Source organism: Chaetomium fimeti (genome assembly GCF_033439085.1).
Source record: "Chaetomium fimeti strain CBS 168.71 chromosome Unknown B0H64scaffold_6, whole genome shotgun sequence".
Taxonomy (NCBI): Eukaryota; Fungi; Ascomycota; class Sordariomycetes; order Sordariales; family Chaetomiaceae; genus Chaetomium; species Chaetomium fimeti.
Window position 1 is genome coordinate 2,406,742 of NW_026944334.1, and position 24,759 is coordinate 2,431,500.

Sequence of the window (24,759 nt, forward strand, 5' to 3'; positions counted from 1 at the left end):
GCACGTGTTAAGGAGAATTGGGTCCACTACCCCCCACTCTTGTCGATCTGGGCCCTTCACCGAGAAATCGGACGAGCAGCGACCCGAGACCGACCAGCCTTTCTTTTACCTACAAGCATTCACCTACTACGTCAGGCCCACCCGGCACATCAACAACGAACGAAAACTCCGGGCGTCCCCGGGTTCTGGGGATCTCGTCATCTAGATCCTCTTTTTGCTCCAAATTCGACGACTTACTTGCATTAACTTGGGTCAAACCGCTCTTTCTTAATGCGCCGAGCTTCTGTTTTGTTAAGCTTGCTTCAGGAGCTGCAGTGAGCGGTGATGCAGCATTCGGCCATTCTTGGCGGCTCGGCAGCGACTTGCTAATACGCCACACACACCTGACAAACGACCGAAATGTCAACGTTGCCAACATCATGCTTATACAGCCGCTTCCCGAGGATGTGGTTGCACAGATCAAGTCCTCGACAGTCATCACATCGTTGAATGCTGCAGTGTGTGGTTTGCTCCAGAACTCGCTGGACTCCGGCGCATCCAAAGTCAACATCTCCGTCGACTACAGCCGTGGAAACTGCACTGTGGAAGATGATGGTTGTGGCATTACCCCAGCCAGCTTTGAGCAGGGTGGAGGTTTAGGCCAACTCCACTGTGAGTGCGCTGAGAGATGCTTAGTATGCATGATGGGACTAGAGTTGACAGTCGTCGTAGACACATCGAAATACCCCCCTCGCCCTGAGTGCCATGGGAAACGTGGGGAGTTCTTGTCCTCCCTGGCAGCCTTGTCGTTGCTCTCTGTAGCATCACACCACCGGGATTACCGAACACATAACTCTTTGACCATCCACAATTCCAGGGTAATCTCGCGCAACCTTCCCGCCCCGCCAGAGCAAAGAGTGTTGGCCTTCATGAGCGGGACCCGCGTTGGCGTTCGTGACCTGTTTGGCTCCATGCCGGTCCGCGTCAAGCAGAGAGCGATCGAGGTGGAACGAGCGGGGACGTCTAAGGAATTCGACCAGCTCATCTTCAAAATCGTCTCTACCCTCCTGCCCTGGCCAGGGGAAGTTTTTGTGTCGGCCCAGGACTCGTGTGCTCGCCGAACAGTCTCCCTCCAAGTACCGAGCGATGTGGGCTTAAGCCGAACCTCCGGAAGTACGGGGCCCAGTATTGCCTCGCGGACAACGTCACTCCTGACGCAGGCTTCTCTACTAAACGGCGAGAACCTTAAGTTGTGGGTTCCAATTGGAGCCACCGCATCCGGAATCTCCGTTAGAGGATGTGTATCCCTCCAGCCAGCCGCGACCAAACGTGTGCAGTTCATTGCTCTCGGTATTCAGCCTTTGCTAAACGAGCATGGCTCGAATTTATTCTACGACGATGTCAACCGCATGTTTGAAATTTCTAATTTTGGCATGATCGAAGATGCCACCATCCCCAAAGACGAGTATCCCTCCGAAACCCAACTGTTTACGAGCAAACAGCTCAAGCCAAAGAGGGGGGTTGACCGGTGGCCCATGTTCTTCCTTCAGATCATGCTAGATTCAGAAGCAAGCTTGGTGGGCGTGGACGAGCTGCTCGACGAAAGGCGCCAAAACGTTGCTCTGATTGCGGACCTCCTTCAGGTGATGACATACGAATTCCTAAAGAAACACCATTTTCGCCCGAAGTCTACCGCTGCCGTCGAGCGGCTGAAACGGCCAAAACGTAACTCAGCTGTTGTGCCTTCACCGCCGCCCACAGGCCTATCTGCAGGACGCAGGAATGGTCAAGTAGGCCGAAGGGACGGACGATCCCCTTCTAGCCACAAGCCGCGCAAACACATCCGACCGCCCTCAAATACCCATACCGACGGGAAACAACTGGCGTCTCCCTTCATGTTCTGGTCGAAGACAAAGCCTCACACGCAAGAGGACCCAGGGTTGAAGACCACGGGCTCCCCCACGACTGCTCAAAACATCTTAGCAGTGACTCGCAAACCGGAAAATCTATTATTTGATAAGTCCGGCGGCCTCCTACGAAAGCCATTCGACGATGTTGCCGACACTACCACTGCTCCAGGGAACGATCCGTCCGGTAACCCGCCGTGCGACCTAGAGGTTGATACGAGGATGGGAAGTGCAAGGGATACGGTTGTTTGGGTTGATCCCACCAGCAAAATCAAGTCACTTATAGACTCCCGCACAGGATTCGCCGTCAAACCAAGCGCCCGAGTATCAAAAACAATTCAGCCCCGACCAGGGAGCAACGAACGGTTGGGGGATATTTCTCGATCCAAAAGGTGGAAGCCTACCGAGGCCGAGGAGCATAAAACTACCATCCAGGCAACGGAATCGCGAATACCCCAGGTCTTCCAAGCCTTCAATTCTTTCTGCTGCGATCATGGCGGTGGGAACTTCGAATCTCGAGACCTTGGGAACCTGACTGCCGCGGAATATTCGAATGGAAATGTGCTGGCCACGCTTGAGGGCCGCATCTCGAAAGCATCGTTACGACTAGCTGACGTCGTGGCTCAGGTGGATCAGAAATTCATCCTGACTAAAGTGGGAGCAGATCCTCCACCAACCTCAACAGGAAGCAGGTTGGAATCGGATCACCTGCTTATCCTCATCGACCAACACGCCGCGGATGAGAGATGCAAAGTCGAGAATCTACTCGCAGCTTACTTCGTTCCTGGCCCAACACCGGAGGGCCAGCTAGTTGCCCAAACCCAACCTTTGGACAAACCACTGCGTTTCGACGTTTCTAAGCAGGATGGAGAGCTTCTCGCCCGATTCAGAAAGCATTTCGCACATTGGGGTGTCGTGTACGAAGTCACACCCGAACCACTGCCCCGAGTCACAGTTGAGGCCCAAAGCTTACCACCGAGTATTGTGGAAAGATGCCGCTTGGAACCCCGGCTTCTGATCGATTTGCTCCGCAAAGAGGTGTGGAAGCTCCACGACACAGGCAGCAGTGGGACGACGAAACCGGTGCTCGCCGGCCGCGACAACGGCTGGGTGGCAAGATTTCATGATTGCCCTGATGGTATCATGGACTTGATCAACTCTAGAGCTTGCAGGAGTAAGTTGCTGTTCTGAATTACTGGAACAAACTAGAACTAACGATCCCCAGGTGCGATCATGTTCAACGATCCCCTCACGGTAGAACAATGTTCGGGGCTTGTACACCAGCTAGCAGCTTGTGCGTTTCCGTTTCAGTGTGCTCATGGCCGGCCATCAATGGTTCCCCTAGTTCATCTCGGCCAAAACAGCATAATTGGCTCAGGTAGGATAGAGCCCGGAGAGAAGGGAGACTTGTTGCGTGCTTTGAAGAGGTTGAAGCGCGCCTCGGGGGATTCGGCTTGATTTTAGGTTGGATATTGTTAGAACCGTCTGACACGCCTTCTAATAATTAATATAATTTTGAAAATCCCGCAGCCGTTCCTCCTTTGTGTCGTGGTAAGGTCCATAATGTTTTGGGATTTAGGGGGTTTGTTTCGAGCGAGCGGGACACCCGAACTCAAGGAATGGCCGAGTGGTCGAAGGCGCTGTGTTATGGACGCTCGGACGCTCGTATTGTAGGGTTAGGGTCATGAACCAGGTGCCAGACACAGCAACCACCAGACGCACGGACCATTTAGCCCACCTGAGCTCCAACCTCGTCCAACCAGCAAGGTTCACGTTCCACCATCATCGTCACTCGGCTCCGGTTCGGTTCATTGAGACATCAAGCAGAAGCATCCGAGATTGCGACACCGCCCGTCAACATCCCACAACCCGCCGCCGGTTCGGCGACAAAGATGCGACCATGGCGCTAACAGTTCGTCCCCCATCCCCCATCTCCCAACCCCACCAAACCAACCACCACCCCAACTAACCCAACAACCCCTCTACCAGTGGAGGTCCTTCGACTTCTTCGACGCAACCCAGATCAAGCTCCCCGACGACACCAACGCCAATCCCACCAACACCACCGCCAAGGACCCCGACATCACCACCACCAACACGCGCTCCTTCTTCGAGGGCAACGAGATCGCCGCCGTGTGCTCGGGCTCCGACAGCCTCATCCTCGGCAGCTTCGACGGCGTCGTGCGCATCGTCGGCCCCAGCTGGACCGTCGTGCGCACTTTTCGTGCCTATGACCCGCCCACCACTGCTGCTGCTGCTACTATCAATGCGGTGGTTGGGGGTGGCGGTGGGGCGCCGAGTATCACCCATATGCGCCAGGTGGAGGGGACGAGTTTGTTGGTTACTGTTGCGGTAGGCCTCTGATGGGTTGGAATGCGGGTGGGATTGTGGCTGACGTTGGTGGTGTTGTTGTAGGAAGGGGGTGGCGAGAGTCAGCCTGTGTTGAAGGTCTGGGCGCTGGATAAGCCGGTTAAGAAGACGGGCATTCCGACGTGTTTGAGCACGGTGGTGGTTAATAATGGGAAGAAGCCGTTTCCGGTAGGTTTTGGTGGTGGTGTGGTGGTGGTAGTGGTGGTTGTTGCTGACGTGGTATCGCAGATATCGGCTTTCGCGGCGACCGAAGATTTGACGCAGGTGGCGGTCGGGTTCGCGAACGGCGCCGTTACTGTCATACGCGGCGACCTGATCCATGACCTTGGAACGAAACAACGCATCATCTACGAGTCGGACGAGCCGATCACGGGCGTGGAGCTACATGTTGAGGCCGGCTTGACAACGTTGTTTGTCGCGACCACATCGCGGATTCTAAAGTTGGTCCTTTCCGGGAAGGGACATGGACAACCGCCAAAGACGGTTGAGGATACGGGTTGTGGGGTCGGCTGCATGGTCGTGGACAAGAAGACGGGGAATATCGTCGTTGGGAGAGAGGATGCGGTTTACTACTACACACTCGACGGCAGGGGGCCGCCAACGGCGTATGAGGCCCCGAAGAAGCTGATCTCGGTTTACCAAGATTACATCGCTTTGGTATCCCCGCCTACGCCAGCCGGGGAGGCGGACACGATGCGGCGGCGGTTCTGGGGGGCTACGGCCGACAGCATCTACACTTTCACGCTGATACATCCCGACCTCAGGATCATTGCTCACAGTGAGACCGTGCTCTCCGATGTCAAACACATTTTCCAGCTGTGGGGTGACCTGTACATGCTCACTCAGGATGGCAAGGTGTGTTTACCCTTACGGTGTCAGGTGAGGTAACTAACCGGTATCAGGTGTTTCGCTACCACGAAAAGTCGCTTCAGCAACGGCTGGAGATGATGTATCAACGCAACCTCTACACGCTGGCTGTTGAACTGGCGCAAAAATGCGGCATGGATGGGCAGCAGCAAAACGTCATCTACCGCAAATATGGCGACTACCTCTACCAGAAAGGCGACTACGACGGAGCCATGACCCAATACATCAAGGCCATCGACAGCACCGAGCCGTCGCAAGTGATCAGAAAGTTCCTCGATACGCAAAGGATACACAACCTCATCGAGTACCTCGAGCAGCTCCATGATCACCACAAGGCCACGTCAGACCATACCACCCTCCTTCTCAACTGCTACGCAAAGCTCAAGGATATCGACAAGCTGGAAAAGTTCATTAAATCTCCCGGAGACCTCAAGTTCGACTTGGACACGGCCATCTCCATGTGCCGGCAGGGTGGCTACTATGAGCAAGCAGCCTACCTAGCCAAGAAGCATGGGGAGCACGACTTGGTAGTGGACATCCTCATCGAGGATTCTAAAGCGTATGACGAAGCGTTAGACTATGTCTGGCACTTGGACCCAGACACAGTGAGTCAATCCTATGTTCTCTCTCCGGATGCAGATGCTAACAAGACCAGGCATACTCCTGTCTCAAGAAGTATGCTCGAGTTCTCATCGAAAACTGCCCCAAAGATGCCACTCAGCTATTCATCGATTACTACACCGGGAGGTTCACGCCGAGGATAGATCCCCCGGTGCCAAATGCGCAACCTGCCACTAACGGCGGTTTTGTCGTCGGGGCTGCCAATGCTGTGCAGAATCTCAGCAACCTGTTACCGCTGCCGTACATGAATGCGAACACGGTGGCAGCGCAACAAAGCAACGCCAGGCCAACCGCTGGTGATCTCCCAGTCAACCCAGAAGCGGCGGCACCAGAGTACACCCCGCCACGACCCCGGACCGCCTTCTCGTCGTTTATCGATCACCCCGACGAGTTCATCATCTTCCTCGAGGCATGTCTCAACGAAGACAGCCTTTCGGAAGCTGACCGGACGGACCTCTCTACCACATTATTCGAAATGTACCTCCACAAATCCAACGAGAAGAAGGGCGACGACCAGCACCGTGAAGAGTGGGAACAGCGGGCCAAAACCCTGATCAACAACAAACCCCAAGGCGGCATCAACAACACCACCAAACCACCTATCGAAAATTCCAATGTCCTGCTCCTCTCGCATCTCTCCGATTTCCGCGACGGCACCACCCTCGTCAAAGAACAATCCGGCCTCCTTTTCGATATCTTCCGCTCCTACACCTCGGCCAAAGACACCCGGGGCGCCATCAAAGCGCTCCGCAAATACGGCCACGAAGAACCCCAACTCTACCCTGCCGCACTCTCCTACCTCACCTCGGACTCGCGCATCCTCGACGAGGCCGGGCCGGACGAGCTCGCGTCCATCCTAGAACGCATCGACAAGGACGGGCTGATGGCGCCGCTGCAGGTCGTGCAGACGCTGTCCAAAAACAGCGTGGCCAGCATGGGCATGCTCAAGCCGTACCTCTCGAAGCGCATCGAGCACGAGCGCCGGGAGATCGCCGAGAACAAGCGGCTGGCGGCGCAGTTCCGGTCCGAGACGGAGACGCGCCGCGCCGAGATCGCCGACCTCGGCTCCAAGCCCGCCGTCTTCCAGGCCACGCGCTGCGCCCAGTGCATGGGCTCGCTCGAGCTGCCCGCCGTGCACTTCCTGTGCAAGCACTCGTTCCACCAGCGCTGCCTGCGCGGTGGGGGTGGCGGGGGCGGGGGTGTCGAGGGCGAGGAGTGCCCCGTCTGTGCGCGGGATAATGCCACGATTCGCGCGCTCAAGAAGAGCCAGGAGGAGAATGCCGAGCGGCATGAGCTGTTTAGGGATGACTTGGACAGGAGTGAGGACCGGTTCAAGACGGTGTCGGAGTGGTTTGGCAGGGGGGTCATGAGCGCGCCGAGCGCCGAGTGAGGGCGTGATTACAAGTATCTAGGTGTCTATGCATCTATGTGTCTGTGTAGTAGCTGGCTGGAGAGGGGTATTATAGATCAATAATGTTACCGTCGAGGAATTGGCCGAGGACGGTATCGGATATCGTTTGCACGACTGCTTGGGCAACTGCTCCGCCGCCCTTTTCGGCGGGTGGCTGGATCCCAAACATGTGGTTGAGGAATTCACCCGCATCATCGACGTCAACGGGCACCGGGCTGGCTTGCTTGAGCGTCCTTCGCCAGTCTGTGATGTAGTGTAGGCGCTGCTTGACCAGGCCATTACTCAGGATCTCGTCCTGGCTGGTTTCGTCGACAAAGTCGTGATATTCGAGACCAGCTAGAGCCGCAGACTGGATCTCGCCGTGGCGGATGTTGAAATGTGTTTTGAACTGAGGTTGTTAGCACTGTTAGACAGGTTAAAGAGGGGGCGCACTCTCGCACTCACTCCATACGGCAATGTATGCGTCACCTCCGGGCGCTCCCGAGGATCGTCCTCAGTCGGATGCGTCGAGAAGGTAAACTGCGGCGTCTGCCCGAAGATCCAGTCCGGCGACGTCAGCTCCCGCACCCCCTTCACGACCTCCTCATTCGTTAACGCCTCGTCCTCGCCCACAACCACCCCCCTCCCAACCTCACTCCCATACATCTTCCGAAACTCCCCCTCCACCGCATCCACAAACTCCTCCCCATCAACCCCAACATTCCGAATCGCACTCCTCACACTCTCCACCCCGCGCGCCTTCACAAACCCTTCCGCAGGCGACCTCAACAACCTCGACACCCGCCCCAAGTTTTCCGACGTTAACAAACACGTCCCATGATGCAGCGAGCGCGTGCGCGTGAGCTTGTACGCCGACCCCGACACCTTGAACGTGCCCCCGCCGGAACTAGACACGTCGACGACGATATCGTGCCGCTCGTTGACGCGGGCCCGGCCCACGCCCAGCCCGCGCAGCGCGCGCACCACCATCTCGGCGTGCCGGTCCCGGTCGAAGACGGCCGGCGGGCAGATCACCGAGTAGTTGGTGTTGCCGGCGTCGTGGAAGACGGTGCCGCCGCCGGAGCGGCGGCGGACGAGGGCGATGGGGGTGTTGGTGTTAGCATCTGGGGTTTCTGATCGTGATGATGATGGTGGTTGCGGGGGCAGGCCCTCACGTAGGGCGTGCAGGTTGACTTCGAGCCAGGGGTTTTGGTTGCGGCCGATGATGACGCTGGGGCGGTTGGTGTAGAGGAAGAGGATGGTTGAGTCGGGGTGGGAGCGTTGGAGGAGGTGGTGCTCGATGGAGAGGTTGAGGTAGGGGTCTGTGGAGGTGGAGCGGTAGATCTGGAGGGGGCGGGAGAGGTTTTGGGTGAAACGTCTTGTTTGGGTTTGTTTTGTTGGTGATAGAGATTGAGGTGTGAAGTGATGTTTGAGAGGTGAGATGGAAAAGTGCCGGGGAATGGCTCTAAGGTGGGCCGGGAGAGCCATTGGTGGCTTATTTTCGGCTTATGGAGTACCTGGAGTGTAAACGGCTCATGAGAATTTGGTTACGCCGCCATTGATCCTCCTCCTTGTTGCATTGCCGAAATTGTTCCTCTTTTGATGCTTGATCGGTCAGAGCTTTGAGAGCTGACAGCCTGAGGTGCAGCTCAGCGGGAGCTGAACCCTGAGGACCCACTCTCGGCTTCCATTCATGCTGCCAAGCCCACCGAGGCCGCGACCCACCATCCCACCTCATCCCTGTCAGCGGGGTCCGATGGCGGCGGATGGAGGGGTTGACTCCGGATATGAGCTTTTCCTGTCATCAAATTCGACATTCTTACCGGGCATTCCAGCCGCTCTCCGCTGAGTCACCAGCGCGATCAAATATTGAAAAGAGGACCGGCCCTTGCCCCAGCTACACCGTCATTTCTTTTTTTGCTAGCTGTAATCCTAACCTTCATCATGTCGACCTTTGGCGAGTACTTCCGAGTCACCACGTACGTCCCAGAGCTTCCAGATTTCCCAGACCTCCCAGTCTCCCATCGTCATCAGACTTCGGACCACAAATACTGACTACCGCAGCTATGGCGAGTCGCATTGCCGCTCCGTCGGCTGCATCGTCGATGGCTGCCCACCGGGCATGGAGCTCACCGAGGACGACATCCAGCCCCAGATGACGCGCCGCCGACCGGGCCAAAGCGCCATTACGACCCCGCGCAACGAAAAGGACAGGGTCTTGATCCAGAGCGGGACCGAGTTTGGCGTTACCCTTGGAACACCGATCGGCATGATGGTGATGAACGAGGACCAGCGGCCAAAGGGTAGGAGATCTCGCCCCTAGGGGAAAATCCACCGCTGACACTCTCCTAGACTACGGCAACAAGACCATGGACATCTACCCGCGGCCCAGCCACGCCGACTGGACCTACCTCGAGAAGTACGGCGTCAAGGCGAGCAGCGGTGGTGGGAGGAGTAGCGCGCGCGAGACCATCGGTCGTGTCGCGGCCGGTACCATTGCCGAGAAATACCTGAAGCTAGCCTATGGCATCGAGATTGTCGCCTTCACCAGCTCCGTCGGCAACGTCCACCTGTTCCCTCCCACGCCCGAACACCCCAGCCCGAGCACAAACCCGGAATTCCTGTCCCTCTTGCAAACCATCGACCGCAAGGGTGTCGACGGCTTCCTCCCAGTTCGCTGCCCCGACCAGGCTATCACAAAGAAGATGGAGGCGACCATCGCCGATTTCAGGGATCGCGAGGACAGCATCGGTGGCACCGTCACCTGCGTCATCCGCAACGCGCCGAGCGGGCTGGGTGAACCCTGCTTCGACAAGCTCGAGGCCAAGCTGGCGCATGCCATGCTGAGCATCCCGGCCACCAAGGGCTTCGAGATCGGGTCTGGTTTCGGCGGTTGTGAGGTGCCGGGGTCGACCCACAACGACCCCTTTATCTCGACAGCGGACGTCGAGATTCCGTCGAGCGTGGCCGAGAGCGGCGCCGTTAAGTCAGGCGTCGCGCGGCCCAAGCTCACGACCAAGACCAACTACTCCGGCGGCATCCAGGGCGGCATCTCCAACGGCGCACCCATCTACTTCCGGATCGCCTTCAAGCCCCCTGCCACCATCGGCCAGGAGCAAAGGACTGCGACGTACGACGGCGCGGCTGAGGGTGTTCTAGCGGCCAAGGGACGCCACGATCCCTGCGTGGTGCCGCGCGCCATACCCATCGTGGAGGCCATGGCGGCCCTGGTGTTGATGGACGCAGTGCTCGCACAGCAGGCAAGGCACACCGCCAAGAGTCTGCTGCCGCCGCTGCAGCAGACGATCAATTCCGGGAAGCCGGTTGGTAATGGCGTAACAGAGGCCGAGATGAGTGGTCAATAGATTGGTTAAAAGTTGAATGGAATTAGGATACCCAGATTGTCTCTTTGAACCAAGCTCTTTGCTATGCAGCCTGAAACCAAGATATCATGACTATGGGTCGGTTACAACGAGTAACGAATGCAACCGATCCTCAACAAACCCCGATGATATTATTGCATTCTTTATCCCCGTATTTCATTTCCATCACCCTCTCACATCCGAGCCCTTCAAAACGGACAGATGCAGCGATCACCATATCCATCCCCTCCGAATGCACCAGACAACACTGTCACCACATCACCTCTTGCCACTTCTCCTGCCCTTCAAGCCCGCTGAACGCCAGCCCAGGGGTCATGATGCGCCGGCTCGACCCTTGGGCCTTCACTAGACGCACCGTGACCGCGCTCTTCTATCCGCGGCCTAGCTCCCCCTTCCCCTTCCCCATCCCCTCCCTCTGTCTCCTCATCTGAAATGTCCCGATACGCCGACTCAACCACCCTTCCCCCATTCCCAGTCGCCTCCCCTTCCTGCTCCGGCCCAGCCAACAACGGCCTCCTACTCCCCGCCTCCACACCACCCTCCCTACCACCACCACCACCACCCGCAATCAGCCTCTCCAACCCCGCCATCCACCCCATCCCCTCACCACCCCCACCCCCACCCCCCATCCTGACCCCAAACCCACCCCTCCTCGCCAAAACCACCCCCAAAACCTGCAACGCCCCCACAGCAAGCACCACCCCCAACTCCCCGCCAACCGCCCTCCTCAACGCCCCCTCCCACCCAGGAAGACAGGGCTCGTGCCTCCCAAACTGCGCCTCACACGCCCCCGCACCGGCTCCCTTCCCGCTGCCGTGCGGGAACGGCCAGGCCATGTCCTTGGTGGAGCGGAAGCCGCAGCAGGAGAGCGCGTCCTGGATGGCGCGTATGGCGGGCGCGTCGTGGGACTTCCAGAAGGTGGTCCAGCGGTGGGTGAGCAGGCAGTCGGTGGTTGTCGGGGTGGCGAGGGTGGAGGTGTAGAGGGTGGTGAGGATGGTGGTGAGGAGGAGTTGGGCGAGGTGCGTTAGGGGGGGGAGGAGGGTGGTTGTTCCTTTGCGGGTGCGGTTGTTTGGGGGTTGGGGGTGGTTGTTGTTGTTGTGGTGGTTGTCGTCCTGGGGAATGGCCAGGCGCTTGCGGGTGTGGCGGGGTTGGTTGAAGAGCCTGGGAGCCAGGAGGGTTGTGAGCGGAGAGAGGAGCGGTAAGAGGATGGTGAGGATGGTGAGCGCCGGGGGTACGGGGAGGGAGAGGGTGGATATGGTGACGTGTTCGTAGCTGGGTGTTTGTTAGTCTCGGGGTGAGAGAGAGAGGAGTAATGGAGGTTTACATTGCAGTGCCCACCAGGGCGAGAATGATCTGAAATTTGGCAGGTTAGCTCAGCGAAGGGTCATAACATGAGTCGTGACATACCAGGCCATAGAGGATTAATAAGAGTGCCATCGTTCCTGGTGTGGATCGTGATGTCGAGTTTAAGGGAAGATGGCAAGTCGCTTCCAAAGCTGTGGACGTTTCAAGTTGTTTGGTGTATGCGCCGCCGAGCGAAACCGACAAAAAACGAAATGGGGTACTGTTGTGTTTTAGGGCATTGTAATTTGGAAAGAATGGAATTGGGAGAAAGAATATCGCCTTCCCAGCCTGACCGGGAGGACCGAAAATATATTTCTGGCAAGAGCGGGTGGCTGCGTCACGACACTGGACCCCGCTTGAGGCCTACAACCTCGCCTGTCAGTCATCCGAACAAACCAACAGCATCTGGGTATCTTTTTTTATTGGCTCAAGAGTCAAGGCCCCCAGCCATTCTTCCATCGAGCCGCCTTCAGGTTCAATCCCCTTAAATCCATTCTGAACCTTCCGCCCATTGTTTCTAATAATTATCGCATAAACCCAACCGTGGAAGGGTTGAAGTGCAGCACAAAGCCATGGATGCTTGCATTTGTTAGACGTGGCCATCGTTGTATGGTGGTATATCCAGCACCTGAAATTATTTTTTCAGCTTGTTTGTTTCTCAATTCAACCTTGTCCTTCCCTGGTCCTCACCCAGGTACGGAAGGTAGTCAGTCTCCCATTGAACCATTGATGATTGACGTCAAACAACCCAGCCAACAAGCAAAGAGACCAAAGTCAAAACACAACTAGGCCAGCTCACCGCATAGTTCGAATGCTGACGAGTGCCTGGATATTACCTCAGTGTCTTGCCCTGGTATAAATCGGGTTTCGATTTTGCCCAAGTTATACTCGCCCGTCCCTCCCTTCGGCCCCCTCCCATCAAATACTATTCTCGGCACTCTCGGGCTGCTTCTCCTGGTTCTCCTCCTCCGGAACCCAATCCTTCCGCTGCACCCGAATGATCTCATACAACAGCACCAATCCTCCTCGTCCGCCCTGGCCTCCCTTGAACACCGGGACCCTCGTCACTTTCAACATCTCGCCATACTTCGTCCGCCGGTGCCACAGGTAGAACCTGAATCCAAGCCAGTAGGCCCCTGCCGCACCCAAGATTGCCAACGTCATCGTCTGGCTCGAAAACCACGGCACCTTACCACTCGATCGCACCATGAACGGCTCCATTGGATCCGGCACCCAGATGGCGATCAGTGGGAATACATTGGTCGCAGTAAACACCACCGCCGCAGCCACCCCGAGCACGTGCGGTACGGGTGATTTGTACCGCCACTTGCTCCCCGGCCAAAGGCGCAGCCACAACATGCCCACGCCGATGACCGCGAACCAGATGATGTCGAGACCGTACACGTAGGCCATCAGCAGAAGGGAATAGCCCGGTAGATGGCTGAAGATGCCCTCCGTCGCTGTCTCGGCTGCTGCGGTCCCCAGCACAGCCGCAAGGATGAGGAGGGTTGTGATGATCCAATGCAACGCGACAGCGGCGGCAGGGGCTTTCTGCGTATACAAATGGTGGCCGGCTTTGTGGGCCGGCAGGCGCCGGAAGCCGTGGCGGAGAGAGAACTCGTAACTTGAGGCCAGGTACAGCGAGAAGGGAAAAATGCCCTCCTTGGCCACTTCCTGCTTGACGCGGGCCGCGGTAAACGTGAAGACGATCACGTTGCCGATTGCCGACAGCGCCCTGAGGGCACCGCAGGCCGCTCGAACATGTCTGGGTTCGGAGGCGACGCGTCCGATGGTGCGCATGAAGAATTCAAGGGGGATGTCCTGGCCAGGTTTAAAGAGTATTTCCTTCGGAATAATGGCGGCCTGTCATTACGGTGAGTCCATGGTTACTCAATACAGGATTGGGGGGACTGACATAAAGCACGTTGACTGTCATGAATAGTATGCAAAGCAAGCCAACGCCGAGGCTCGACGTCCACGCAAAGTTCCTGCGAGGGTTCTTGATTTCGGCAAGGACCTGTTCGTTCAGGTCAGCGGGAGCCTCCTTGGTTGGGCACATAACCAAATTCGCTCACATAGTTCGCTTGATGGAAACCGCCAAACGGGAAGATGACGTAAATCAAAGCCTCCGCGTATCGGTACACACCTGTTGGCGTCTTGGGTGTCTTGGAAAAAGACGTCTCGCTACTAAAATTGGCGTCTGAGACGCGCCTGTCCAAAAATACGAGGCCGAAGATGATCATCACGACCAACATCAGGAGTTTGAGAGACCCCAGCAAGTTGTTCAGTCGAATGCCCCATTTCCGGGACATGCTATGCAAAAGACACGAGAAGGTGTTGGCAGCAATAGCAAGTCCCACGATTTTGTTTGCCGTCGCCGTTGCTCCGGCAGCTTGGAGCGCCGCCACCGCGAAAGCAACCGAGTTCGTCGCCGTGTTTCCAAACACTAGGAAGGAGACCCCAAACACACACGTTGCTAGGTATCTGGGAACCTTGAGAAAGTAATTGAACTATGTGAGTGGTCAGCTTGTGTGCTAGAACTAATCTCGGTGCCATTTACGTAGACAAGTTCCGCGCCGCTGCGAGGTGTCGAGATCTTGGTTCCGTCTCTCAGCTGCCATCTCGGAACGGTCAAGCCAAGCTCGATGTACAAAATGATCCCGGATAGCGCCATGACCACGCCGTAAAGCCAGATCAAGAGCGATGCACCGATGCTCTGTGTGTTGTAAAAGATGACGGAGCCGCTGTTGAACACTCCTGAGCCTATCAGTCGATTGAATAAGAGGCATGCAACCGAGAATGCCCCCAGGCCAGCTTTGTCGACCGGAATTTCCTCAACGATGGCGGCCTGGTCCTCTCTCGCCTGGTTTAGACGGTCGACATCCCGAGGGTCGAGTCCTCGGCGCCATCTGACTCCATTGCCAGTAGTTGGCGCCTGTAACCCGCCCGGCTCGGCATCGCTGGTCACGGAACGCTGGTCTTGATCCATGATAGAGTATCGTGATGGCCGAGGCCAGACAGATGTTGAGTGTTTTGGAACTGTCAGAGACGGAGAGATTTGACCACAAGGGTGGGCAACCGGGGGGGGCATTCGAGAAGAGCACAGCCTCCTCCCCCTCCTCCCAAAGGGGTGTTCAGCTGTTCGATCACGGCAGAGCCTTCCCAGCATTTCTCGGGACGCTAACGACGCGGCTGCAGGTCATTGCCCGACAATTGGCTAAATATTCAAGCCTCACATGCAGTCCCAAGTTCACTTGGAATCTTTCTCAAGCCACAAGGCTATCTTTGCCAATCATGGACACGGATTTCGCTTTCCGCCCTGGATTATGCCTCGCATTGCAGCACGAGGGAGTGGGGGCTAGCACGTTTTAAGTGCCAGGTCACGTTGCACACCACCCCGAGAGTCGACCAATCCGTTCAGATTCGCGCCCAACGGGCTGTGCAATCCTGGGAGGTGAGCAGCCGTCGGTGGTAAACGCCACAACCCCTCCTCACTTTCTTTTCACTGGAACGCCGCCGTTGTATCACAGCTTGCACCCTCCTCATCTTACTCCAGCATCCCGTTCCCCCTACTATCACGGTCCCATCATGGCCGCTCCACGCCGTGCCTGACAGTCTCTTGGCCATCATCGGGTTTTGACAGGCAACGGCAGCCTCTTCAAGTTAGTCGGTATACTAGTGCGAATGTACCGCCGCGAGACAGACTAAGCGATGTTCCTTCCGTTCGAGATTGGAGAGATACATGGCGCCCTTGAGCTTGCGTACAAGGTGATAGAGATCGGTTGGAGCAACGTCCACAATGCGCGTAGGATAACCCCCAATGTCCCGGGCTGACCGTGAGCATATCCACTAACTTGTTGGCTTTAGACCAGCAGTACCTTGACTTCAAACAGGACATCGAGGGTCTCAAAGAACAGCTCGAGAGTCTCCAGCTTACCATCCAACTCAGCCGAACTAGAACGAGGGTTCGGCTAGCTCCCAGAGGACAACTGAACCAAATCTTTCACAACTTCAAAGAAACCCTCGAGGCCTGTCGACAGCTTCTTGAGAGCCAACAGCGCCACAATACTTCGCAAGGCCCATTGTCTAATATTCAATGGTATATGCTGGTTAAGGATGAGGTCGACATGCTCCGAGACCGCATTGCGGTGCTCCACACGAAATTATCCCTGGCGCTGCAATCGCTTGAAATGTATGCCGGGACCCCAATGACCCTGCCGCGAGTCTAATGCTGACCACAAGAACAGTGAGTCAAGAGATGGCCAGGCCAACCTGATGCTGGACTTGACCGACTTGGTTCTCAAAAGAATAGGATTGTTGGATTCCAGAATCGCGAGAGCTCTTGGAGAGGAGGCTCCGCCAGTGGAGCCACCGCAACGTCTCTATGTCCCCGAGCCACTAGGGGAGTTTCTCGAGTTCATCACCAAGGCGAGATATGGTAGCCTGACCACAATCCCAATGGGTCAGGGCGTCGACGAGGCTGTCTTCTACCTGGATAGGGCGACGCAATGGCATGTGCGGCGGCAGTCAACACGAGCTCAAGCATTCAAGTGGGCAAATGTCTTCAGGGCCTACTGGCTTCTACAGGCTACGAGAGCGAGTGACGAGTATCAGGCTGCTTCCACCACGATATCGGTCGCCCAGCTAGAGCATGACCTTCCCCGCCTAGGCATGACAGCGTCCCGATTCTTCAGCAAGCTAGAGGAGGTAGGTCTCACTGGCCCGGAGACTATACAGGGTGTTTTTAACCAAACGAGTTAGAAAGTCGTCGAAGCCCATGACCAGTTGGCCCGATCAGCAGACGGCACGCCTTCACCGAATCGACTCTTAGAAATTCTCAAGCAAGACAATAATGCTTGGCAAAAGCACGAGGTGTGGAAGCCCCTACAAGCCAAAGACGACGATCCGAGGCGTGGGGAAAGAGTGGCAACCTGGTGAGTAGACGAAGAGGCACCCCAGAACTGACACCGCTAATTTGAAAATTCACACAAGTCGCCTGCGAGGTACAAACGCGTTGACGGAGCAATCACTAGAGATATATCGGCAAGCTGGAGACCAGGAGCATCTTACCGTCATAACATGCGGCCCTGGCCGTGCGGATCGAGTGTAAGTTATAGACGGGGGTAGTGAAAGAGGCGTGGCAGCTGACTGTTCCAGACACCAAGTCGACTTGAGCTGTGTACATCTGGCCCCGTCCATCGAAGCCGTGAGCCAAAGTTGCGGGCCCTATTCGGTCACCTTGAACCCAATCAGAAGTCGTAACCAGGGCGGGTTCAATTTGCCATTTCAGGGCGAAGAAGGTACCTATCCAACAGCATGTCCTAGTCAGCCGAAATCAGACCCATCAACTAACAGCGACCGCAGATGTTTTCGAGTTTCAGGAATGGATGACAGGATACAAAGTGGTGGACGACTAGTTAGTCACACCTGCTCCATCTTTGAATCACAGTTGGCGGTCACTGCTAACTTGATCCTAGCCCTCGCACCGTCGTAACCTCTCAGCTCGCAAACATGGTGCTTGGGGGCGAGCGAAGGAGTAGCACAGGCCGAGTCCAGCTCTGGTCCTCGTCCCGACTGTCGGCTGGGTCCCAACTACCAGAGGAACTCCAAGAACCGGAGCACCCAAGCAAAACCCGCCGCGGCACTGAACCACGCGCGACATCGCCTTACGCACCTGTCCTGAATCCTCTCGCGTCCTTCTCGCAACTCAGCCTATCGCTCCACCGAACCCGTAGCTCATCGACCGGGAGCGTTATCCTCGAACAGCAGACAGTCCCTTCACTAACGCGCACTTCGACCGTCACTTCATCCACATCCCGCTCGTCCAACTCGTCTCTAGTCGGAATCACCAGGCGCCCAACAAACCTAATCCAAGTCGACAGGCGCGGAAACATGGGCTGCATTCTCGACCACCCAGACCCTCCCCGCCTAGTCATTTTCCTCCCCGCCGGCGCCGGTTCAGGGCCGTCCTTACTAGCAATCGAGAGTAAGTCCCCCCCCAAGAACACCACCCCAGTCCCTCGCATCCCAAACCAAACCAAACCACCCACCCACTAAACCATCCCCCGCCCACGCAACAGTCGACCAACACATCCGCATCAACCCCACCCTCTGCGATTGCCAGCACGACGACGGCACGCTCCGCCGCGGCAGCGGCAGCACCCAATCCCAACAACAGCAATTCGACCCCGACCCCGCCCCAACCCGTCCCGCGCAGCAGCAGCAGCAGCAGCGATGCAAAAAGGTCGTCCTAGAAATCTGCGGCGGCGCGTCGGGGATTACGGCGCGGGAGACTGCTGCCGTCGCCACTACCAGGGCGGGCTCAAGGTCGGGATCGGGATCGGGATCGGGATCGGGATCGGGGGGAGGGGAGGCGTGGAATCTGGCGGGGGCGGGGAGGTATCAGGGGGAGGGGATGGCGCGGGTGAAGAGGTTGAAGAAGGTGGTTTTGGGGTTTGGGGGGGTTGAGGGTACGTTCTTTTCTTTCTTTTTCCTTTTTTTGGCTCTGGCTGTTGTTGTTTTTGGGTGGGGGGAAGGGGGGGGGGGGGTTGGAGGTGGTGAGATGGGTAAGGTGGTGTGGTCAAGTGGTTTGATGTTGAAACTGACGGATTGCATACAGAGCGGATACGGTTCGTGGCAGACTTTACGGATTTGAGGGAGTTATACCTGGGGGACTTGCGCGGCGCCGCTGGGTGACTTATGGGGGTGAGAAGGGTCGAGGTTTGGGTCAGTTTGGAACTCAAACTCGAGGGTTGGCCGAGTCGTCGAAGGCGCTGCGTTATGGTACAGGGGCGTGATAAGATAAGGGGCTGATAAGATAGCGATGTGGGGCGGGTTCGCACGGGTCGGAGGGTCGCCCAGTTCTTGTTTTGAGTTCTCTTCGGGGCTTGGTGGTGTTCGGTGCCGTGCCAGTTCAAGAGCATGAATTCGGGTTTTGTACCAAATACTGGTTGAAAGTAATATGAACTAAAACCCCTTTTATACACACTCACATCTCAAAAAGCTTTATACAGAATCGAACCCAAGAAGTGTCCCAAAAAACCACCTATCTATCCATAATCCCCTCCCCGTTCATTCAACCATCCACCCCTTAGCAGAACCCCTCCAGCGCCCACACCCAAACCACCCACCCATCATCACATTACCACCACCACCACTCAGTCAAAGCGCGCTTAGCACTTGACAGGCAGGGCCTTGCCAGAGCCGGACTTCTTAGCCAAGGCAATCTCGCGGTTGCGGCGGGTGACGAGGCCGGGCAGCTTCTTGCCGCCGGCGTGGACCCACTTGGGGAGCTCGTTGCTGAGCACCTTGTTGACGTTCTCGCCCTTGTTGAGGCGCTTGATGAGCGAGGAGCCCTGCGCGGCGCCGCAGCCGACGTTGAAGGACCAGCTGACCAGCGCGCCGTACTGGTTCAGGTTGAGGACCGCCTTGCTGGTGAGCATGGCCGTGATGCACTTTTCGAATTTCTGGAAAGGGGCGGGTGTTAGTGGGTTGTTGCTTTGGTGGTGGTGGTGGTCGTCCGGGAAGTTACGGAGTAAAGGGGGGGGGGGGGGGGGGGGGGGGCCGTACCTTCATGTCATCGGCCAGCAGCTTCTTGCCGTCGGAGACCGACAGCGGGATCTTGTACTTGATCTCGGCGCACTTGGCCTTGGTGCAGAGATGGCCGTAGCCGACGGTGGGGTAGCCCGCAGGGTCGTTGTCTGGACTCGGGAGTTAGCCGGATTGCTCGGAAGGAAGGAAGGGGTGAAGAAGTCCACGTACAAACTTTGGAGCTGAAGCCCTCAGACTTGCCGATCAGGTCGACAGTGGCCGAGTTGGACTTGGGCGCCTTGCAGGTCGAGCCACCGCCGCACTTCTTGGTGACATAGCCGTTGGTGCCAGTCTTGACGTAGTAGTCGGCGACGTAGCAGCCATCCTGGGTCTTATCCCAGATGCTGTTGCCGTTGACCGAGGTGCCGGTGGTCTGGCAGCTGATCTTGACATCGGCGCCCTTGTTATACGACTTCTTGACGGCGTAGTTGGTGCCCGGGCCAGAGCGGCAGTTGACGACGCTGCCGGTGATGGGGTAGGCAATGGCCGAGGCGGCAAGGGTAGTAAAGACGAGGAACTTCATTTTGATGGTTGAAGGAAGATATTAATATCTCAAAGAGTGGAAGAAGCGACGGCTTATTAGAAGTGTCTAGTGAGAACGGAAAATGATGTTGTAGTGGTTGGGTGGTGAGTGAGAGTGAGCTGTTGATGTAGATGGTATCGTCGCCAACGCGCCCTCTATATATACATGATCCGCGTCGCGATCGTCGGTGTTGGCCTCTCTCGGCGCTATGGCATGCCGTCTTACCTCGAGACTCGCGATGTTATTTCTGGAGGTCTGCCCAGTGCTGTTTTCGTCCGCTGCAAGCGACACGGTTCAGGGGTCCACGATGCGAGTGATTCCTGGTTAGTGTTGGTTTCTGGGGAGAAGACCCGGGACGATCCGTTTCTGATGCCGGCAGTGGGGCGTCTTACTCGCTGTAGGGCAGCTTAGAGTTCCATCCTGGCGGGGACTTGGAATGTTGATCGATTCTTTTTGTGGAGTGCCTCGGCACAAGTCGAGCTGGACGGACAAGCGCGAAGTTCCTCAGTTCCCCCATCAGGGAGGTTTCTCGTCCCCGGACCTGCGCCCCTGGACGAACCAGGGCTCGAGAGATTGGAGGGTGGTGCGTGCTGCGGCCGGCACTGGCACACTGCTTGCCCAGATGGGTGAAAATCGTCAGGGAGAGTGGGGACAAAACACTTGAAATAGATCTCTTTTGGCGAATCAGACGGCTCATCAGCGTTACACCAGATTTCCTCCTTCCGGAACAAGACACCGGGATCCCCCTGTCCCCCACACATCCGAACGACGGGTTTGATGCTACCCTGTATCTCGTTTGTTCGCATCGAATCCGGGTAGGACGCGCATTCGAGAACACCAAAGACTCCTGGGCATCAGCCAAGCGTTCACTTACACCAACATGTTTGAATGTGTTGAGGGTTTGGGGCGGGCATGTGAAGGCCAAGTCATCTTGCTCGGTGCACTCGGACACGGCCAAACATGGGGGTCATTTATTGGAATAATCATGCGAGGAGCGGCTAATGTAACGGTTACCCAACTGAGAACAGCCTGGACGCCCTGGAGCTTGACCACGCCGGAGCGGCACGGGGATATCGTTCGATAGTTGTGGTGAGCACGGCACATCTTTTGCTTCAACCCCGAGAGGCCGGGGGCGTCATGGTGTCATTTTCGAGAGCGAACTATTATTATTGCATCTACCACGCTCGTTGGTGATGAACGGTGAGGGATTGTTTGCGATTGAAGACTGCCCGGTCAACGGTAACAGGCCGGTAAACACGGACGGGCCGCGATGGCAAGTCTCCCAAGTAACGTTAACAACAGACAACACCAAGTCTTCTGATAACAATCACTCTGTGAGTTGACTCCTCGGCTGATCCTCTCGATACCTTCCCGGCTAGGTCTTCCCCCCATCTTCTTGGCCGGCTAGCCGAATTATTGAGTCTCGCTTGATGTGCTCTGGACCAGAAACGGAAGCTGTTTAACACAAAAGGTTCACCGACGAGAGGATGATGCCGCGCTTGACGTCGTTCTCTCGCCACACATGAGGTCGTTGTCTTGCCTCCCTGCATGCGGTTGTGACCTCTGATCTGTCGGTGATTCTCGGAGTTTGTTGAGCCCAACAAGCTGCCGTTGAAACCTGATTTACTTGTTTTTCCTTGAACGAACAGACCGAGGCAACTTGAAAGGGTCACCAGATCGTCAGACGATGCTTTAGTTGGTTTCTTGATCCTTGTTGTGCTAAGTATGGTGGCCTCGGACTGCCTCGGTACCTTCCTCCCCTGCTCCAGAATCAAACTTGCAAGATAGGTAAGACGCTGTAAAAAGATATCTGTGTCGGAGGGTTATCACTTGTCAAGTTGTTGGTCAGTGGAGCTCGAGGGCTGAGGTCTGGCCCACCCATTGTGTCATGGTCTCAACCGATCCAGCGTTGCAGCTAAAATAAGTGACAGCGCGGGTCAGCCAGTGTTGGCTGCGGAGCTGGGGCTGGAAGCAGGGGGGTCAGGCCAGGGGGGGGTCAGGCAGGGCGGATTCACCCGCTTTTTGTGGCCGCAGGCGAATCTCGCACCACAGGGCCAGTGACCCCAGCTGTAATTTCCCGATTGCAGATTCCGCAAATAACGGAAAGGGGTCCGTGTTAGGCCGTCTTACTCTTGACTGACCACTATGTCCGGGAATAGACCGCGTCAGTTTTCGCGTGTGTCCGGGAGGAGGAATTGAGGGAGCTGAGCGAGGCCGACGATATTCATTCATTTTTAAGAAGTATCAACAGACAAGTTACAAGCGTGTATAAAGAAGCGGCCAAATCCCCGACCGATCGACTTCTAACCCATCATCCTCACACACCCCCAACACCTTCACTTCATAATCAGCCCTTCGATTCTCTCCGTTCTCTTCAGCAGACATTCAGTCACCATGAAGTTCGTTCTCTTCGCCGCTGTGTTCGAGGCCGTGGCCGTCTCGTTCGCCGCCGCCTACCCCATTACCGGCAGCGTTGTCAACTGCCGCTCCGGTCCCGGCACTGGCTACTCCGTCAAGAAGTCGTACAAGAAGGGCGCCGACGTCAAGATCAGCTGCCAGACCAGCGGCACCTCTGTCAACGGCAACAACATCTGGGACAAGACCCAGGATGGCTGCTACGTCGCCGACTACTACGTCAAGACCGGCACCAACGGCTACGTGACCAAGAAGTGCAGCGGCGGTGGCGGTGGCGGCGGCGGCAGCGTCCCCGGCCCCGTCAAGAACGACTACCCGTACAAGTCCAGCTGCGGCGGCGTCGACCCCTGGAACTACTACAAGTGCCGTGAGTGCTTCCCCTTGCGCCCTTTGGCTGCTTTCGTGTTTGACCCCCGACTAACCCCCTCTCAGAGTGCACCTCCTTCGTCGCGTGGCGCGTCAACAAGCGCCTGGGCATCAAGTTCCACAACCAGTACAAGGGCACCAACTGGGGCAACGCCAACACCTGGGACGACGCGGCCCGTCGTACCGGTGTCAAGGTCAACAACACCCCCAAGCCCGGCTGCATCGCCCAATCCAACGCTGGCGGCTACGGTCACGTTGCCTGGGTCACTGCTGTCAACGGCAACAAGGTCACCATCGAGGAGTACAACTGGGCCAAGCGCGAGGGCTACGGCAAGCGCACCGTCTCCAAGGGCTCTTTCAACTACATCCACCTCAAGAACTAAGCTTGACCGGATTGTCAACCAGCTACTGGTGGGGATGGTGGTGAGCGTGCGGTGGTGGCGGCGGCGGAAGATATTAGACGGTGTTGACCTTCAAGTTCTTGTGTACATACATTCAGTTTGGTGGATTTGGGTGGTTCTTTGTGGAATATTCAACCTTCTTGGAGAGCCTTTTGAGGGAGTATATATAAGAGCCTGCCGTTTGGGACTATGTGGTTTTGACGTGCGGGACTATGACACGTGATTTCTCCCATACATAACCCCAACCCTGGCCCGCGCGCCGCCTTTTTCTCAATCAGATCCATCAATTCAATTGAACTCGCCCAACAACGCAGTCAAATCTATCAATCTCGGAGCCGCTGAATCGCTCAAAAACGCAATAAAATCGAGATCTACAGAATCTTGTTTTTTTTCGGCCACGTAACCTCACCTAACCCTCCTCCTAGGTACCCTGCCCTGCGCCCTACCCTATACCCTGCCCTACGCGCGCCCCCCTACCGGCCCGGCCCCCGCGGGCGGCCCTGCGTGTGGTGGCCCTGCCCCCCCGGCTCCCTCGGCCTCCGCGTACACCTCTATATACGGCCCCGCGTATAGTGGCCCTACCTGCCCTACCTGCCCGGCCTCCCCGGCCCCCGCGTACGGCCCTGCGTACTGGCTAACTGTTAGGGATAACTTTGTTGGTATCTAGCTCCTCGAGGTTGATACTCTCCTATTACGATGTATTACGGTATATAGATAGCTATAATCCTGTTACCCCTATAGGCTAGGAACCTAGAATAGTAGGGGTAGTACTCTGTATACCTTGTATACCCTGTATAGAAATAGGGGCTATTAATTGTAGGGTGTTTAGGTTAAGGGTAAATAGCTAAGAATACCGTAGTCTATTATATAACTATATAACCTAGTTAAACTTGTAATACTATAGATAGTAGTTTTTGTTAACTAGAGATCTATCTAGCTATTAGTATAGATGGAAATCTACTTTCTAAAGTACTAAACTCTTAGTCTATTATTATTTAAGTAGGTTATACCGATAGGGGATACCGAACTATATAGTAAATTGGCCGGTATAGGGTATGAAAGGAGGGGGGTTAGCCTCTCTTACTAACAGTAAAGCGGCCTCTATATAACGATGCTCCCTATTAATAAAGGTAAGGGTATATTCTATAACGATAATAGAAGTATTGCTAAACTAATCTCTTCTAAGATATTTATATTATATATAGTTCTTCTAGTATTAACAGGCCTTTTGAATCTTAACCTCTATTTCTTTAACTATTTTAAGCAACTATTAAATAACCTATTAAATAGTACTACTTCCTTTAATAAGGAAGTTCTTAAGATACCGATTTATAGACTTAACTAGCGATATAGTATAGTAGCTAAAGTTAAGGTTATAACTAGTATAGTAAGCTATTTAGTCTTTAATAACTAGGAGATAAGTATCCTTTAGATATTGGATAATTATAGGTTAAGTAGTAAAGAAGGTTTGAAGTTATTCCTATATAATATTGAAATTGCTAACTATATATATATATAGTATATGAACCTAGAGCTTATATAAGCCTATATATAAGTATTTAACAGTCTCTAGAACTAGGCTAACCTCCTTACTCTATACCGC

General features: G+C 55.8%; 9 protein-coding genes across 9 annotated transcripts; 5 read left to right on the forward strand and 4 right to left on the reverse strand.

The window, feature by feature from the left end:
• The first annotated feature begins 73 nt into the window (after positions 1 to 73).
• On the forward strand, positions 74 to 3,480 carry B0H64DRAFT_404915 (uncharacterized protein). Its single transcript, XM_062804414.1, has 3 exons — positions 74 to 651; positions 712 to 3,060; positions 3,112 to 3,480. Exons 1-3 carry the CDS (start codon positions 420 to 422, stop codon positions 3,342 to 3,344), a joined length of 2,814 nt encoding a protein of 937 aa, XP_062657089.1. The 5' UTR covers positions 74 to 419; the 3' UTR covers positions 3,345 to 3,480.
• A 166-nt stretch (positions 3,481 to 3,646) lies between these two features.
• On the forward strand, positions 3,647 to 7,313 carry B0H64DRAFT_216491 (uncharacterized protein). Its single transcript, XM_062799513.1, has 6 exons — positions 3,647 to 3,798; positions 3,876 to 4,238; positions 4,302 to 4,424; positions 4,485 to 5,111; positions 5,159 to 5,728; positions 5,779 to 7,313. Exons 1-6 carry the CDS (start codon positions 3,787 to 3,789, stop codon positions 7,132 to 7,134), a joined length of 3,051 nt encoding a protein of 1,016 aa, XP_062657090.1. The 5' UTR covers positions 3,647 to 3,786; the 3' UTR covers positions 7,135 to 7,313.
• Positions 7,170 to 8,777, reverse strand: B0H64DRAFT_216499 (uncharacterized protein). The gene is made up of 2 exons (XM_062799514.1): positions 7,600 to 8,777; positions 7,170 to 7,543 (listed from the first exon to the last, which is right to left on the reverse strand). Exons 1-2 carry the CDS (start codon positions 8,620 to 8,622, stop codon positions 7,205 to 7,207), a joined length of 1,362 nt encoding a protein of 453 aa, XP_062657091.1. The 5' UTR covers positions 8,623 to 8,777; the 3' UTR covers positions 7,170 to 7,204.
• A 173-nt stretch (positions 8,778 to 8,950) lies between these two features.
• Positions 8,951 to 10,499, forward strand: B0H64DRAFT_426147 (chorismate synthase; the record flags this gene model as incomplete). The annotated part of the gene is made up of 3 exons (XM_062805717.1): positions 8,951 to 9,113; positions 9,199 to 9,437; positions 9,487 to 10,499. The coding sequence occupies exons 1-3, from the start codon at positions 9,079 to 9,081 to the stop codon at positions 10,497 to 10,499; spliced, it is 1,287 nt and encodes a 428-aa protein (XP_062657092.1). The 5' UTR covers positions 8,951 to 9,078.
• Positions 10,500 to 11,954, reverse strand: B0H64DRAFT_477092 (uncharacterized protein; the record flags this gene model as incomplete). The annotated part of the gene is made up of 3 exons (XM_062808181.1): positions 10,500 to 11,789; positions 11,842 to 11,870; positions 11,925 to 11,954. The coding sequence occupies 3 exons, from the start codon at positions 11,952 to 11,954 to the stop codon at positions 10,802 to 10,804; spliced, it is 1,047 nt and encodes a 348-aa protein (XP_062657093.1). The 3' UTR covers positions 10,500 to 10,801.
• Positions 11,955 to 12,779: 825 nt separating this feature from the next.
• On the reverse strand, positions 12,780 to 14,850 carry B0H64DRAFT_419287 (amino acid permease-domain-containing protein; the record flags this gene model as incomplete). The annotated part of the gene is made up of 4 exons (XM_062805367.1): positions 12,780 to 13,724; positions 13,777 to 13,905; positions 13,937 to 14,371; positions 14,422 to 14,850. 4 exons carry the CDS (start codon positions 14,848 to 14,850, stop codon positions 12,780 to 12,782), a joined length of 1,938 nt encoding a protein of 645 aa, XP_062657094.1.
• Positions 14,851 to 15,572: 722 nt separating this feature from the next.
• On the forward strand, positions 15,573 to 18,557 carry B0H64DRAFT_444832 (uncharacterized protein; the record flags this gene model as incomplete). The annotated part of the gene is made up of 10 exons (XM_062806809.1): positions 15,573 to 15,666; positions 15,729 to 16,053; positions 16,109 to 16,568; positions 16,623 to 16,795; positions 16,854 to 16,967; positions 17,019 to 17,161; positions 17,226 to 17,277; positions 17,339 to 17,847; positions 17,942 to 18,331; positions 18,481 to 18,557. The coding sequence occupies 10 exons, from the start codon at positions 15,573 to 15,575 to the stop codon at positions 18,555 to 18,557; spliced, it is 2,337 nt and encodes a 778-aa protein (XP_062657095.1).
• A 351-nt stretch (positions 18,558 to 18,908) lies between these two features.
• Positions 18,909 to 20,177, reverse strand: B0H64DRAFT_216635 (lysozyme-like domain-containing protein). The gene is made up of 3 exons (XM_062799516.1): positions 19,623 to 20,177; positions 19,431 to 19,561; positions 18,909 to 19,327 (listed from the first exon to the last, which is right to left on the reverse strand). Exons 1-3 carry the CDS (start codon positions 19,972 to 19,974, stop codon positions 19,034 to 19,036), a joined length of 777 nt encoding a protein of 258 aa, XP_062657096.1. The 5' UTR covers positions 19,975 to 20,177; the 3' UTR covers positions 18,909 to 19,033.
• Positions 20,178 to 22,368: 2,191 nt separating this feature from the next.
• On the forward strand, positions 22,369 to 23,138 carry B0H64DRAFT_419290 (uncharacterized protein; the record flags this gene model as incomplete). Its single annotated transcript, XM_062805368.1, has 2 exons — positions 22,369 to 22,756; positions 22,822 to 23,138. The coding sequence occupies 2 exons, from the start codon at positions 22,369 to 22,371 to the stop codon at positions 23,136 to 23,138; spliced, it is 705 nt and encodes a 234-aa protein (XP_062657097.1).
• Between the last annotated feature and the right edge of the window lie 1,621 nt (positions 23,139 to 24,759).

Excerpts from the sequence above, each read along its gene's own strand:
- B0H64DRAFT_216499 (XM_062799514.1), bottom strand. The coding sequence starts at position 8,622 with ATGGCTCTCCCGGCCCACCTTAGAGCCATTCCCCGGCACTTTTCCATC. Across the intron at positions 7,544-7,599 it reads CGCATACATTGCCGTATGGA|TTCAAAACACATTTCAACAT; the intron begins GTGAGTGCGAGA and ends TAACAACCTCAG.
- B0H64DRAFT_404915 (XM_062804414.1), top strand. The coding sequence starts at position 420 with ATGCTTATACAGCCGCTTCCCGAGGATGTGGTTGCACAGATCAAGTCC. Across the intron at positions 652-711 it reads AGGTTTAGGCCAACTCCACT|ACACATCGAAATACCCCCCT; the intron begins GTGAGTGCGCTG and ends CAGTCGTCGTAG. Across the intron at positions 3,061-3,111 it reads CAACTCTAGAGCTTGCAGGA|GTGCGATCATGTTCAACGAT; the intron begins GTAAGTTGCTGT and ends AACGATCCCCAG.
- B0H64DRAFT_216491 (XM_062799513.1), top strand. Across the intron at positions 5,112-5,158 it reads TGCTCACTCAGGATGGCAAG|GTGTTTCGCTACCACGAAAA; the intron begins GTGTGTTTACCC and ends AACCGGTATCAG. Across the intron at positions 5,729-5,778 it reads GGCACTTGGACCCAGACACA|GCATACTCCTGTCTCAAGAA; the intron begins GTGAGTCAATCC and ends TAACAAGACCAG.
- B0H64DRAFT_216635 (XM_062799516.1), bottom strand. The coding sequence starts at position 19,974 with ATGAAGTTCCTCGTCTTTACTACCCTTGCCGCCTCGGCCATTGCCTAC. Across the intron at positions 19,562-19,622 it reads GGGCTTCAGCTCCAAAGTTT|ACAACGACCCTGCGGGCTAC; the intron begins GTACGTGGACTT and ends TCCCGAGTCCAG. Across the intron at positions 19,328-19,430 it reads TGCTGGCCGATGACATGAAG|AAATTCGAAAAGTGCATCAC; the intron begins GTACGGCCCCCC and ends GCCCCTTTCCAG.